This window comes from Orycteropus afer, unplaced genomic scaffold (genome assembly GCF_000298275.1).
Source record: "Orycteropus afer afer isolate SDZICR_OR568_19922 unplaced genomic scaffold, OryAfe1.0 scaffold00177, whole genome shotgun sequence".
In the NCBI taxonomy this organism is placed as follows: Eukaryota; Metazoa; Chordata; class Mammalia; order Tubulidentata; family Orycteropodidae; genus Orycteropus; species Orycteropus afer.
Window position 1 is genome coordinate 6,621,702 of NW_006921764.1, and position 15,670 is coordinate 6,637,371.

Genomic DNA, 15,670 nt, shown 5'->3' on the forward strand with positions numbered 1-15,670 from the left:
CCACCCAGGCTCAGCTGCTGGATTTTGGGGTTTGGTGGTCACTTCCTGAGTTGATTTTTTTTCCTTCCCCAGGTGATCACAGGCACTTTACAATGCCTCATCTGGGTCTTGAAGTTCCCCCTGCCTTCCATAGAAACAAAAGCAGAACAGCTGACGAAACACCTGTTCCTTTTGCTGAAGGACTATGCAAAACTCGGGGCTGCCAAGGGCCAGAACTTCCACCTGGTGGTGAATTGTTTCAAGGTGAGGTGTTTGCACTTGCACTTAGACAAAGCCAGGACCAGGATCACATCAGAGATGAGTTTTCCCCATCATCTTTTTTGGTCTTGATCAAAATTTTTACCAGATTAATTTGCTAAGACTAAGATGGTAGGTACTAACTATATGGAGTCCTTACCATTTTCACTAAACCCTGGGTTGTGGGATGTGTTGGCTGCTGACCTCACTGTTGGAACTTGCAGTGTGTGACCATACTTGTGAAGAAAGTGAAGTCTTATCAGATAACCGAAAAACAGCTGCAAGTCCTGCTGGCATACGCAGAGGAAGACATTTATGACACCTCAAGACAAGCGACTGCGTTTGGTCTTCTCAAGGTATGACGTCACCAGTGTGTCAGCTTCCGCAGTTTATGGGCCTCACAACAGATACTTAGACTAATGTGCAACACAGTGTTTGACTCGAAAAAGACTTTGGACATAAATAATTTATAAGGATTAAATTGATTTGGGTGGGTTAATTGTAGCCAACATGTCTGCTTATTGAAATGTTTGAATGTATGCTCTATTCAAATGTTTCCCAGTGTTCTTTACAAATACTTGTATTTGCTGTATTAGACTTTTTTTTTCCCTTTCAAAGATACTTTAATTGTGTTTGAGAACTGCCTGTTACTGCTCTAACATCAAGTATACTTAAGCCCACATGAATGAGTCTGTTTTTCTTGCTCTTAGGCCATTTTATCAAGAAAATTGTTGGTTCCCGAAATAGACGATGTCATGCGAAAAGTATCCAAGTTGGCGATTTCTGCACAAAGTGAACCTGTCAGAGTCCAGTGCAGACAGGTGTGTAGAAGAGCTTATCACTCTTCCAGCATTGGGCTCTGCGTTATTTGCTTTGTTTTTAGATACATAGACGTCAACATTGAGTTCTGAGATTTGCTTGTGTCACATTATTGCTTTATTCTAGGCTTTGGAACACCTTTACACACCAAGTGTGAGAAGGGTCTCTGCATTGTCTTAGGGTATTTTTCAGTTAACAAGAGCATTAACTGAGTGTAGCCCACTGTGTATGGCATGTAATAGATGGGATGAGAATTACATTTTCCTTCTGCAGATTGGTACCCTACAGGAAAGGTTTCCATCCAATGGTCCACTCTGCTACTTACTCATATCTCTGTACCAGGGATGGCTGGAAGAGCAGTAATCAAAATTTTTATGGTCACCATCCTATAGGACTAAGGCAGTTGGTTGCTAACCAAAAGGTCAGTGGTTTGAAACAACCAGCTGCTTCGTGGGAGAAAGATGAGGCAATCTCCCGTAAAGAGTTGCTGCTTGGGAAACCGTATGGGCAGTTCTGTTCCGCCCTACAGGGTTGCTATGAGTTGGAATCGACTCGATAGCAGTGGTTTTATCCTACAGGAGACAGGCACAAAACAAAAATTCCACAAATAGTTATTGAATCACAGTCATCATAAGTACAATAAGTAAAAAGTACTGTCCTGTTTTATCAGTTCTTAGAGCATCACGCTGTATACCTCAGAGAAAGAACAGCTATGACACGGTGGTGAGACACCATCAATTGTAGATGCATCCCAATTTCAGATATGTTAAAATGTGAAGAGCTGTGTACCTTAGCATTGGTGAAATAACAGAATGTGTGCTAGGGACATGTGATAGGGTAGGGGCCCAACCCAGTGCAGGCCAGGGGAGGCTTTCCTGAGGATTGACATTGATGCCAGAATTTGAAGGAAGAATAAGACTTAGCCTTCCAGGTGAGGGGAGTAGCAAATGCCTGAGATAGGTAAGTAAGAGCTTAGCTTGTTCAAGGAAGTAAATGAAGGTAAGTGAGGTGGGGAAGGGGAACCAGGTTAAACAGGACCCTGTTGTCTTGTTGAAGGTACCCTGGAGTGGTTAAGCGTTCAGCTAAGTGAAAGGTCACCAGTTCAAACTTACCAGCCATACCTTGTGAGAAAGATAATGGAATTCTGTGTCCATAAAGATTATAGCCTTGGAAACCCTATAGGCAGTTCTTTATCCTCTAGGGTCACTATGAGTCAGAATCCACTCAGCAGCAACAGATTAGAGGCTGTCTTGTTAAAGACTTAGGACTTCCTTCTAAGGAAATCATTGTGCAAGGGGGTGGCATGATCAGATTTGTGTTTATACATCCATCCATCACTAACCTGTGAGCACGTATCATACCCAAACCAGAAAAACAAACCCACTGCTGTTGAGTCAGTTCTGACTCACAGCAACCCTGTAGCCCAGAGCAGAACTGCCCCACAGGGTTGCCAGTGCTGTCATTCTGTCCAGAAGCAGACTACCTTACCATTTTCAAATCCACCAGATGGTGGATTTGAACCACCAACTTTTGGGTTAGCAGTCAAATGCTGCTTAAAACACTACACTACCAGAACTCTATATAACATACCCAGAAGGTAGAAAAGTCTGAGTTGGAGCTACAAACTCACAGTTAAAGGTGGGTTTAGGCTGCTGCGGAAGCCAGGGTGAAAAGACGGAAAGGCATGTTTTTAAAAGGAGTGTGCTTTACTACTGTTAGCTAGAAGGAAGGCCAGCTGTAAAGCAGTAGCTTGTGTCCAACACTTAATGTACATGATCTCTATTTATAACCACCCTTCAAAAGAAGCAGTATCCCCATTTTTTAGCTAGGGGAAAAGCAGGCTTAGAAAGTTGAATGCTGGTCCTTAGCTCTCACACTGTATCAGTGTAAAAGAGGCTGGATAATATGGTAGTTTGAAAGCACAGCTTTCAGATGCAGCCAGCTAGACACCTGCTGTTGTCTCTTGAGCAAGTTGCTTACCTCTGTGCCAACTTCATTCTTCTTGTCTGTAAAACGGGACAATGATAATATCACTTACTTTTTAAGGCAGCAGTGAGCATTAACCAAGAACTGGTTAATACATAGAAGGTATTTAATTAATGCATTAGTAGTTATAAATATTACTATCACCATTATTCCTATTAGTATTCAGAGAGAGACATAGAGTTGATCCAGAATCTATAGTCTACCATACCACACCACCTATCAGAAAGAGATGACCTGATGACCTTCCAAAGTATAAGCCTGCAACAACCATGCCAGTCGCATCCAGCTTCAGTCTTTATGAGGCACGTGGAACAGGACCTGGATAAGTAAGGGGGCAGGAAGGAGGGGCGTTGACTTACTAGGCAGACTTAACCCGAGGCCATTAGGAAGTCTGACTCATCACCCTCCTGCAAGGTCTTCTCTCTACCAGTGTGTCCAGAAAGCAGCCTAGGAAACAGGAGTCCTGGAGAGATGGGATCCAAATCATCACCTGTGCAACTTTTGTTCCTAGGTTTTCCTGAAGTACGTTCTTGACTATCCCCTTGGTGACAAACTGAGACCAAACTTGGAATTCGTGCTCGCTCAACTGAAGTACGCTCAAGTGGGAACCACACATGGGCACAGGGGTAGTTTCTTCCTTTTATGGTGGTGTGTTGTCTTGAAAAGGACGAAGCCTAAAAATAATGGCCTATCACCCAAGGGTGCTATTTATCATATGAGTCATTTTGGTTATCAGACTTTGTTGCTTGGCTTTATGTAGCAGTTCCATATGTTGCTTTTCAGTCTTAGAAACATACAAACCACTGATTATTAAAAATATAGCGAAGTTACATTTAAAACTGCACAGTAGTTGGTAGATTTATATCAACTCATTAAAGTGGGAAAATGAAAGTTTTTTCTATTTTTTAAGAAAGAAGTTAATACTTTGATGCAAACTTTTTTGGTAATTCCTGGTAAATTTAAAAGACCATCAAGCGAATCTAATGTTGTTGCCCTAGTTATGAACACGAGACTGGGAGAGAGTCCGCCTTGGAAATGATCGCCTATGTCTTTGACACGTTCCCTCAGGTACTGTGAATTAGAGACAAGCTCTTCAGCCATGCTCTCCAATGTCCCTGAAGCCCCACAGCCTTCCCCTTGTAGGGCATCTGTGAGAATTCCATTTGGAATGTGTTCATAAACACCTGCTTTCTTTTAGGGACTGCTTCATGAGAACTGCGGGATGTTCTTTATTCCTCTTTGTCTAATGATGGTGAATGATGACTCTGCCACATGCAAAAAGATGGCATCCATGGCGATCAAGTCCTTACTCAGTAAAATCAACCTTGAGAAGAAAGACTGGCTGTTTGATATGGTTACCACCTGGTTTAGTGCAAAAAAGGTTAGGGTGTGTTTAAGACCATCAGTGGCAACTTTTAACATTTCTTATTTGCTGACAATATCAAAATATTTATACTTTAAATAAGAATACATGTTACCCATTGCTGATTTAATTTTTCCCAAGTGGAAATAGCTTTATTGTTTTTATCTGATTATGGAAAAATATATTTCTATTGTAAAATTTAAAAAAATACAGGAAGTTATAGAGAGGAACATGAAAATCACCTGTATTATTGTCACCACTTCATGAATGTTTGTTGAGTGCTCCGCTCATCAATGTAATCCTACTTAACCAGCCCCCTGTTGATGAATTCCTTTATTTCCAGTTTTGTTTATTTAATTACTGGAATGTAATTCTTATTATCTGCTTGCTCGCTCAGAAGCTCTGGTGGCATAGTGCCTACACCATTTGACTGCTAACCTGAAGGTTGGTGGTTCAAACCCACCAGCCACTCCTCAGAAGGAAGGTTGGGCAATCTACTTCTGTAGTGATACTGCCTCAGAAGCCCAAGGAAGGGTTGCTGTGAGTCGGATCTCACTTGACGGCAGTGTGTTGCATTGTTGTTGCTTGCTCAATCTGCCACCATCACCATTGGCTCATCTGTGTGGAATGGAAGCAGCAAATGTCCCTAGATCAATAACTAGCTTGTTGCAGACCCACGTAATTAAGGGGGACAAATGACACTTCTCTCTGTTCTTGTTTTTTGAAAAATGTTACTCTTGTGTATGATGATTTCTCCAGCGTTTTGTCATGTTTCCCACCAGAGCTCTGTATTTTATTGATTTGTGGCTTCATAACTATTTTTATTGTCTCTAAATGCTGAGGACAAAGCAATGCCCCCCTTCATTTGACATTTTCATAAACGACCTTCCAAACTGTGCTGACATCATCTTGTGGTGTTTGATTTTTGGCAGAGCTTAAATCGACAGCTGGCTGCCCTGATCTGTGGCTTGTTTGTGGAAAGTGAAGGAGTTGCTTTTGAGAGGAGACTTGGACCTGTTCTTTCTGTGATTGAAAAGGAAATTGATCCAGAAAACTTTAAAGATGTAAGTCAGTGACTGGGGAATCAAAGTTTTACGGTTTCACTGAGATGATTAGATTAAATATTGTGTTCAAAAATGTCCTTTACTCCAAAAAAAAGTGTTCTTTATTAATAATGGCAAGAATTCAATGTAGTTAGAACTTCTTTTTAAAATAGGGGTTAAAAAAACAAAACCCATTGCCGTCAAGTCGATTCCAAGTCATAGCAACCTCTGCTGGGTTTCCAGTGGAGGCTGTAAATCTTTACCAAACATCTTCCTCCTGTGGAGCGGCTGGTGGATTTGAACCTCAGCCTTCTGATTAGCAGCTAAATGCATTACCCACTGCACCACCAGTGCTTCATGAAATATGGGTTAGAACCCCTGTAACTATTGCCCTAAGATCAAAATATCCTTTAAGAAGTCTTCTTGAAACCAAATGTCCTTTAGCTATACTGGTATGAAACTGTCTGCCTTGAGCATTTTGCTCTTTTAAGAACTGTCTATATGGGATCCAAGTGACAATTGAAGATTACACAGAAGCCTTAGGGAGCAGTGCATTTGCGTTAATGGAGGAAGAACAGTTCAGAAAAGGAGGGTGAGGGTGGTTGCCCAGCTGGAAGGGTGTCAGCGGGGTCACTGAATGGCACACGTAGAAGCAGTTGGATTGGTGTGTGCTTTGCTGTGTGTATTTTCAACCACAGAATAAATTTTAAATATGTAAGAATTACAGCAGGTTATCGTCCATACTGTATAAAGGTTGCAGGTTTTCAAGAAGAGTGATTCTGACCTCAGCGTATTTGGCAATGTTGTTGTTGTTGTTATGTGCCGTCGAGTCGGCCCCGACTCATAGCGACCCCTCCTTGGGTTTCTGAGGCAGTATCACTACGGAAGTAGGATTGCCCAACCTTCCTTCCGAGGAGTGGCTGGTGGGTTTGAACCGCCAGCCTTCTGGTTAGCAGTCAAGTGCTTTTAGCCACTATGCTATATCTAGGGACATTTATGGTTGTCACACTGTGAGGACAGGGCACTGCCAGCGTCTTGTGGTAAAGGTCAGAGACGCTGCCACATATCCTAGAGTGTGCACCGGCGCCCCTGCAGCAGAGCACTTTTCAGCCAAAATGTCCTCGTGCTGAGGCTGAGAAACCTTAGTGTAAATTGACATGTTAGAGTTAATTGTCTACCAGATACTCCCCGATTATTCTCTTAATTGATTTACATCCATCACATTTTCAGATAATGGAAGAGACAGAAGAAAAAGCTGCAGACCGCCTTCTGTTCAGTTTTCTTACATTGATAAGTAAACTCATCAAGGAATGTAGCTTTCTTCAGTTCACCAAGCCCTCTGAGGTTTTGACTAAAATCTGGAGTAAGTATTTCCTTCCTATTTAAGTCTGAAAACAGAGATTCTGATTGTGATAGAAATACTGAATGTAGATTTGAGAAATAAGAATATAGACGTTTCAGAAACTATAATATCAGGGGGAAAAAAATCCATGAAAGAAAGAAAATCTAAAGGCCCTTTGGGATTGATTTTAGTGACCATGTCTCTTTCTGGAAAACATAGATAATGTATTTATGACTTCATGAGTAAATTTTACTTAAAAAAGAAATAATAATTGTGGGAAAAAAATGTTCCCAAAGTTCTGTGTGCTACTTGAGGATACTTTGGTATATATTTCCATCCAGTCTTTGTTTTTGTTGAATAGTTATAAAAATTTTGTTGTTTGTTTTTGGAGAGTTTGCATAGATCCATGTAAGCATTTATATCCTGTTTGTTTATACTTAAGTAAGCATATTCTCATAACAAATGTAGTGGATATCCTTTAAAATAATTGTGAAATAGTCCATCATGTAAATGTACTATGATTTACTGAACCATTTCGCTTCTTGGGAATATATATACATATGTACCAAACCAAACTCAACACCATCAAGTTGATTCCAACTCACAGAGACCCCTATTGGGTTCCCGAGGCTATAAATCTTTATGGAAGTAGATCACCCCATCTTTCTTCCATGGAACAGCTGGTGGGTTTGAACCACTGACCTTCTGGTTAGCAGCCAGGTAGGTGCCTTATCCACTACGCCACCAGAGCACCCACTCTTTAAATGAAAAATAAGACATTAGTTTTTTGTGGAGTTTTTTAGGGTTAATTTAACGTTCTCAGTTTTGATTCATCTGTAGAAAATAGTCATGGGCATGAATGCTTGAAATACCTACCCAATTTAAGAGCCTGAATGAATTCCCAGTCTCTGAGAAATAGTTGTTAATGTGAGGGCTGCTCTAGTGTGGCCTCACTGAAATATGGGTAGATTATTACAGAGACTTGTGTAGAATGAAAGAATAACCGTGTTCTTAAAACATGGCAGCACAGACTAAAGCTGAGATACATGTTACATGGTTAATCTGGAATTTTAATCCTCTTCCCTGCCACCCACATTATAAGCCTCGTCCACTGTATTTACCAGGTTTGTTATGTAAGTTTAATGCTTAAGCATGTGAGCTTTGAGGTTAGGTGGAAAGGAGTCAGTCCTGGCTTTGTGTGTTACAGCTTGGCAAGTCACTTACCTGTCTGGAACCTTAGTTTCCTCATCTGTAACATGAAAGTGACACTTCCAACCTTACAGAGTTGCTGTGAGGTCTAAAGGAAGTAATTCATGTGTACCTGGCACATAGAAAGCCTTCCATAAATAATAGCTTTCTAGTCAACTCCTTGGAGCCACCGATTTCAGTAATTATTAGAAATAAACATGTGTCGATGTACATGTTTACTTACTTAATTTAGAAAATGTAACTATTAATGCCAATTTATCTCCCTTGAGTCTGAAACTAGTTCTTGTGGAAATAATCTATTTTTAGGGTTACTTGTATCTCTTCTGTGTTGTTTACCATGCTAACCTGTTGCTGTTAAGTCAGTTCCAATTCATAGCAAACCTGTAGGACAGAGTAGGACTGCCCCATAGGGTTTCCAAGGTTGTAATCTTTACAGAGGCTGACTTGGCACATCTCTCGCCCGTGAAGTAGCTGGCAGTTTCAAACTATTGACTTTTTGTTTAGCAGCCAAGGACATAACCCCTGCACCACTAGGGCGCCTTACCGTATTAGGTGTTGCTTTTCTGTTGCTTTCCAGTGTCTCTTCCCTTCACCTGTCCCCTAACCCCTCGTGAGCTTCTTGGAAGCAGTGATTATTTTATTCATCTTTGTATTCATGACTCCAAACACATAATACTCAATAAATGCCAAATATTGTACAACTTACCACCCAAAACCAGGAAAGCTGTGAGATGACTGAGCATGTCTTTTGGGTCCCGTAGGTCACGTGCACACTCACCTGAGGCATCCACACAACTGGGTGTGGCTCACCGCAGCCCAGATTTTTGGATTGCTGTTTGCCTCTTGCCAGCCAGATGAGCTAGTTAGAAAGTGGAATGCCAGGAAGACGAAAAAGAGCCTTCCAGAACCTGTAGCAGTTAGGTTCCTGACAAGTGACCTGGACCAAAAGGTAAGGTTTCTCCAGAACCCTTTCCTCCCCTTGTGACCTGTATGAGGCCTTCACTCTGGTCAGAGAACCATCTCAGGTTCGGCCCTTGGGAGAAACTTTCCCAGCTTGTGCGTGTCAAGTAACGGGTGTAGTAAGTGGAGAGAGGCCCCCCCCAAAAGGGCACATTGTCAAAGATAATTATTAAACCTTCAGTCTAGTCAGACTTTTGATTTGCTTTTTTAGCACAGTAATCTTCTTTTACATATATATGTGTGTATATATATATAAAAAATGCTTTATCAACATTGGACAGTAACATTAATCCTGTCTGTTCTGCCTCCTTAATAACCTTGTTAAGGACTAAGTGAGAGCCTGTTCCTCAAACTATTAGGTAGGGACCGTGTTGTAGCCTTCTCTGATTTCCCAGGGCCAGCCACAATGCCTGGCTCATGGTGGAAGCTCCAAACTCAAAAACTACTCACAGCAACCTCCACTGGGTTTCTGAGGCTGTAAATCTTTGCGGAAGTAGATCGTCCTGTCTTCCTTCTATGCAGCACATGGTAGATTTGAACCACTGACCTTCCGGTTAGCAGTTGAGTGCCTTATCCACTACGCCACCAGAGCTCCTTAGGTGGGAGCTCCATATATACTAAATGAGAGAGGAGGGAAGGGAAGAAGAGAGGAAGGAAAAAAAAATTGTAATGCTTCAAAGTGCTCTGCTAATAATCTAAGGAATTGCAACCTGTACCTTCCCAAGCTTGAAAGTATCCACTTTCTTTGGGATGAAATGCTTGGGGCAGGGAAATGGAAACACTTCTACAATATTTGATCATGAATCTTCTCTCTCTAGATCTACACAGGTGGTCTTTCAGAGCAATGCTAGTACTGTGGGATGTCATATTATGATTGGTTAGTAGGAGTGTTTTGAAAACAGAAACGTACTACATTCTGCCAGTGCCCGTTTTCTTTTCACAGATGAAAAGTATTTCTTTAGCTTCTTGCCATCAGTTGCATTCCAAATTCTTGGACCAGTCGCTGGGAGAGCAGGTAAGAATTGTAATCCTGCCAGCGTGATAGACAGGAATTCTACCGACAGTCTAGGAATAGGCTCACATTTGGCATTTGGTTTGGTTTCCAGCCTATTTTAGTGCTTGGAAAATCAGATGAAATATGAGCATACACTCAAATATAGGTCCATGTGGGATTACCCTTGGCTCCTTTTTCAATTCCCAGTAAAGATGATGCAGTGTGAGGCCGGTGGTTGATATTTTCACCTCAGCCTTAACATAGCTACTCCACAGTGGGACTGGCGCATTACTTTCCATCTGTAAAACCTTTTGGATGACCGTATTATAAAACATAGCTGTAAATTCAGTGTACTTTCAGATGATTGTTCCGCTGTCCCCTTGTATCGTTTCCTCCTCTGGTAAAGCAGTTGGTGGGCAGATGATGAGCCCACGTAGCCGTGTTACCTGGGTGGGAGTGAGGCTCTTGGCCATGTCTCATGACTCATGGACAAGATGGGACCACATGGACTAAATGACAGTACACTAGAAGTTAGTGGAATACCTGACTCTGTCTCAAGTGGCATGCCATAAACCCTGCTCTTCCTGTCACTTGTTTCAGTGAAGATTTAACATGCTTTGTTATATGGCCAGGTTGGGGAAGGAGTGGCTAGCCATTACCAAGAATGGCAAAGTGAGGCCAAAGAAGTCCTGCCGAGATAGACGTATTATCAGTTTTAACAGAGACAAATACAAGGCGATTCCCACTGAGAGCAGAAGAGCCCTGGCTGGCACAAAGATTAAGTGCTTGGCCACAGAATGTCACAGAGTTAGGGACTCAATAAATGGGTCCCTTGTTTTAAGAGCAAAATCAGCCCCTGGGCTATTTAACTAACTGAATTGGATGGGATTTGAGGAGGACGAGCTCAGTGTTTATGTACTTGGGCTTGAATTCGAAAGAGTTTTTAATCCTGGCTGACCATTCACTTCCTATGTCTTTAGGGGAGTTATTTAATATCCCTAAGCCTTGGTTTTTCTCTCCTGAGAATAGTACCTGGCAGAGTTATTTTAAGCCTGAATTGGGACACTGTATACAAAGCAAGTAGTCAGTACTCAATGAGTGGATGTTATTATCTCACGAGGAATGAGTGAAGGAATTTCATGGAGTGGGGATGAAAACCCTTTTTAAATGTAAATGGATAGTTAGGAATGAAATCATTTACTCTCTGTGGCCTTAAAGGGTAGAACCAGGCCAATCGGGTAAAAGTCACATGGCGATGGGTTTGGACACACTATGTTGAAGAACAGGAGAATGACTGAGAAATGGGACATTCATCAGTTTAATAATGCAATACCCAATTGTTTGTTTTTATTTCTCATTGAGAATACCTGTATGAGCCCCATATGTTTCACAATCAAAGTCTGTGCCTTCTCTTCCCCTTTTCTTTTAAGGTTGTTAAGAATTTGTTGTTTGTAGCCAAAGTCCTGTATTTACTGGTACCTGATCCTGAGGATAAGCAAGATGAGCTGGAAGAAGAGGGCGCTTTAGCAGACGGTGTGACCACAGAGAGGATGGAAGGACGCAAGGCCTGCACAGCTGAGAAAGCGGAGTCTGACAGAGAAGGGGACGAAGAGGCGAAGGAGGAGCCCAGCAAGCCGGCCACCCTGCTCTGGCTGATCCTGAAGTTGTCCCGGGTGGCGAAACTGGAAGCTGCTTACTCACCTCGAAACCCCTTAAAGGTGCAATGAATGTGCAGAGTGCTTACTGAAGGAATCATTCAACAGAGCTGTGTTGGAGCTTACAAAGTAAATTTTCATAACCCCAGCTTAGCAGCACTTCAGACAAGTGAGCCTTCCCAGGAAACTGCCCCTAAGAGCTCTGCATTTGGAAACCAAAACTGCAGCAATAGCTTCTGTTCCCAGCTGTTTTCCATATTAACTCTATGTATTTGTATGACTTCAAGTATAAAAGAAACATTTCAAGTGACCCGTGTTCTGTACTTTCAGAGAACATGCATCTTTAAGTTTCTGGGGGCGATAGCGATGGATCTGGGCGTCGACAGAGTGAAGCTGTATCTTCCAATGATCATAGCACCTTTGTTTCGAGAACTGAACAGCACCTACTCAGAGCAAGGTAGCCCACCTCTGGTCTCTCATGTTTTCACATCACAACTCATGACTTCTCTGCTGAATGCTTCCTTCTTCCTTCCTCACTTCACTCCTTCCGGAGAATCTGGGGAGAGAGTCGCTAGGTGTAAAAGCAGCCAACAGCAAGCAAAGAGAGCATTGCTGTATTCTGTTTGGCTGCCCTCTCTCACACTTTCTCTTATCTAAAAGTGAGTATTTCTCTTCTAAAAGATACTGTTGTCCTCTTTAAAAAAAAAAAAACTCACTGCCACCAAGTCAGTTGTGACTCATAGCAACTATAGGACAAAGCGGAGCTGCCCCCATAGGTTTCTAAGGCGGTAATCTTCATGGAAGCAGACTACCACATCTCTCTCCAGGGAGCGGCTGGTGGGCCTCTCTGTGGTCCCACCGTCTGCTAAAGCGCCCTCTTCTTTCCTGTCTTCTTTTGGCTCATCTTGCTTATCCTCAGGATCAGGTACCAGTAAATACAAGACTTTGGCTACAAACAACAAATTCTTAACAACCTTAAAAGAAAGGGAAAGGGAAGGCATAGACTTTGATTGTGAAACATATGGGGCTAAGTAAACGGAAGCTAATCTTTGGGTTAGCAGATGAGTACTTTAACCACTGCACCACCAGCCCTCCTTACTGTTTCTCTTCTTAAGCATGTGTTAAACATACAGAGAAAATTATAGTTTGGGGTGATTTTAAACCTTGTAGTATATGAACAGTAAAGAGTAATGAAATGTCACATTCTTAAGAATCATAAGGTAAAAATAGTGCAATATCATTTTCATATGACATACTTTTTTGATTTGTACCTATTTTTCTTCTTTTTTTCCTTGCCTGGTATTTTTGATACATTTCTCTCACTGATCCTCATTGTCTTTGTTGATAATAGAAAAAGAGGGTAAAGTGGACGCTGAAACAGTTAAAAACTAGAATAAAACAAAGTAGGTTTTTGTCAAAGCAGGCTCTGTGATAGTCCTGCCATCCTGAGAGACAGTTGTGTTGATGGTACCATCAGGGCCACTAGAGAGGAAAAGGGCAAACATGAAGGTCGGGCTTCTGGCAGAGCCCGAGTCTGGTCTGCTGTGGTTCCCATCCAGCCAGCATTGTTGAGCACCTGATATTTGCCAGGCACTGAGTTAGGGGCAGTGGGTTCAGCAGTGGAGAAGGCACAGTCCCTGCCTTCAAGCAGCTCACAATCCACTGCAGGTATCCCGACTCCCCTGAAGCTGAGTACAAAACTCAGGGTATTACATTGGGGCGGGGGACAAGGAAGGATGAGAAAACATTGCTTCTCGTCAGCTTCCCAAAGGAGTCTTTGATCCAGGAAAAGGTTATCATGGGTAGAGCTAAGCCCCTGCGGCCCATAAATTAGGGCGGTGCTGGTGAAACACTCTTTCCCCGATCTGCACAAGGGCTGAGCAGGTTAATAAAGGCAACTCAAAACGTTTCTATCAAGTTCTCGGATCATTGTCTTCAGAGCCAGGACTCTGCCGGGAAGTCCGCCCCTGACTCGGAGATGATGCAGGGAGAGCAGTAGCCCGTGCTTCTGCTCGTTCCTCCCGTCTCAGAAACGTCGAGGCTGCCTTTAGATCAGTGTTTGATGTTAAGGAAATGGAAGTGATAGGGCTGCTGCAGGGGTGGAAATTGTGCATTGTTGACTGTGGTATTGTTTTCAGTGTGTCCTTTCTTAATTGACTGTCTGATCGGTACTCTTTGTGTGCAATTAGATCCTCTGCTGAAGAATCTATCCCAGGAAATCATAGAATTACTCAAAAAGCTGGTTGGGCTTGAAAGCTTCTCATTAGCCTTTGCCTCTGTGCAGAAACAGGCGAATCAGAAAAGGGCACTGCGGAAAAAGAGGAAGGCTTTGGAGGTGAGTTTGCTGTTGGAAAACGTGGCATGTTGATGAGGCTTAGTAACTGTTTTTAACCGTGTCTGTGCGGTGCACACAGGGAGGGAAGAGGGATTGGTTAGTTCTGTTTGAGAAAAGGGGACTTAGAGCTGGGGCTTTTTCCCAGGCTCCAGATTTTCTTTAATGAGCAGGTATTATTGTATTCATGATTGAAAAGTAAACAAAATGACACATTTCTGCACTTGATTCTAAAGTAATATGAAATTTCTGTTCTTTTCTCAAGTTTGTAACTAATCCTGATATTGCTGCCAAGAAAAAGCTGAAGAAACACAAAAATAAAAGTGAAGCGAAAAAGAGAAAAATAGAGTTTCTGCGTCCAGGCTATAAGGCCAAGAGGCAAAAGAGCCACAGCCTGAAAGATTTAGCAATGGTGGAATGAGGTGCTCCGGGAGCTCACACCCAGCCCTGAGTCACACCTGCTGTCTCAACTGGCCCCAAAGCACAAAGTATCGGGTGTTTTTGGTCTAAAATCACATCCAGTTTTATTGGTTATATATATTTAAGTTAAACTTTGGCATAAATTGTATAATATATAGTTTAATATAATCATGCTCATGTTTTTTTTTAATTAAATATGCTTAAAACATTTTATTATAATGACTGTATCTTCACTGTCTAATATGCATAGGACACTAGCACTAAAGAATTTAAGAACATTCTATTTTTAAGGAAAGATAATAGCAAGAGAAATGTAAAAGAAATTAGGAATACACCTAACAAAAGATGGGCAATGCTTTTATGGAGAAAATTACAAAACTTTGTCAAAAGACATTAAGGAAATGCAGTCATGTTCATTGCAGCATTACAATAGCAAAAAGATGGCAACATCCTAAGTGTCCATCGGTGAACATACGGGTAAACATCATGGTGCGTGCATACAGCGGAGTACTAGACAGAGATGAATAATGATGAATCCAGAGAACATCTCACAACATGGGTGAATCTGGAGGACATTATGCTGAGTAAAATAAGGCAATCACAGAAGAACAAATACTATGTGAAAGCACTACTATAAAATGTCAGAATGGGTTTACACAAAGAAACATTCTTCAGTGGTTACCAGGGATAAGAGGGCAACAGAGGGGAGAAATGCTAACTAGATGATAGACATGTTAATTCAGGTAAAGGGAAAGGCAATAACATAATATAGGGGAGCTCAGCACAACATGACCAAGGCAAAGGAAGATACTGAGAAGCACCCAAGAATATAGGGCAACTACAGTAAATACTGTAACATACACAATCCTGCAGCAACAGTAATAATAATTTATGAGTGGATACATAAGTAGATAATATGCTAAATACAGATGGGAAGTTGTATGGTACTATACCTGTGTGCATACATAGACATAGTTATGGATATTTCTACATACATATTGGTAAATACTGCATGTCTATTCATATACATGTATGTGTATGTATATATATAATAGAGCACATAGTGAGCACAGTTATGGGAACTTCTTAGATATAACCAAATACCTCACGGGACTGAACTACTGGGCTTGAAGGCTACAGACCATAGTCTTGAAGGAATGTCCAAATCATTTGGCATAACAGTTCATAAAGATAATAATACTCTGTATCCTAGTTTGGTGAGTAGCATCTGGGGCCTTAAAAGCTTGAGAACGGCCATCTAAGATACAGCTATTGGTCTCTTACACCCAGAGCAAAGGAGAGTGAAGAAA

At 41.7% G+C, this 15,670-nt stretch overlaps 1 protein-coding gene across 1 annotated transcript in view; it reads left to right on the top strand.

The window, feature by feature from the left end:
* The window catches only part of UTP20 (UTP20 small subunit processome component), a 134,722-nt gene extending 120,361 nt beyond the window's left edge, over positions 1-14,361 (top strand). The window contains exons 48-61 of the mRNA XM_042781824.1: positions 73-243; positions 462-593; positions 948-1,058; positions 3,554-3,633; positions 4,041-4,110; positions 4,241-4,423; positions 5,338-5,469; positions 6,679-6,811; positions 8,761-8,948; positions 9,903-9,974; positions 11,384-11,671; positions 11,939-12,065; positions 13,798-13,943; positions 14,206-14,361. Of these exons, the coding sequence (XP_042637758.1) occupies positions 73-243; positions 462-593; positions 948-1,058; positions 3,554-3,633; positions 4,041-4,110; positions 4,241-4,423; positions 5,338-5,469; positions 6,679-6,811; positions 8,761-8,948; positions 9,903-9,974; positions 11,384-11,671; positions 11,939-12,065; positions 13,798-13,943; positions 14,206-14,361 (1,989 nt within the window). The remainder of the gene's footprint in view (positions 1-72; positions 244-461; positions 594-947; positions 1,059-3,553; positions 3,634-4,040; positions 4,111-4,240; positions 4,424-5,337; positions 5,470-6,678; positions 6,812-8,760; positions 8,949-9,902; positions 9,975-11,383; positions 11,672-11,938; positions 12,066-13,797; positions 13,944-14,205) is intronic.
* The last annotated feature ends 1,309 nt before the right edge of the window (positions 14,362-15,670 follow it).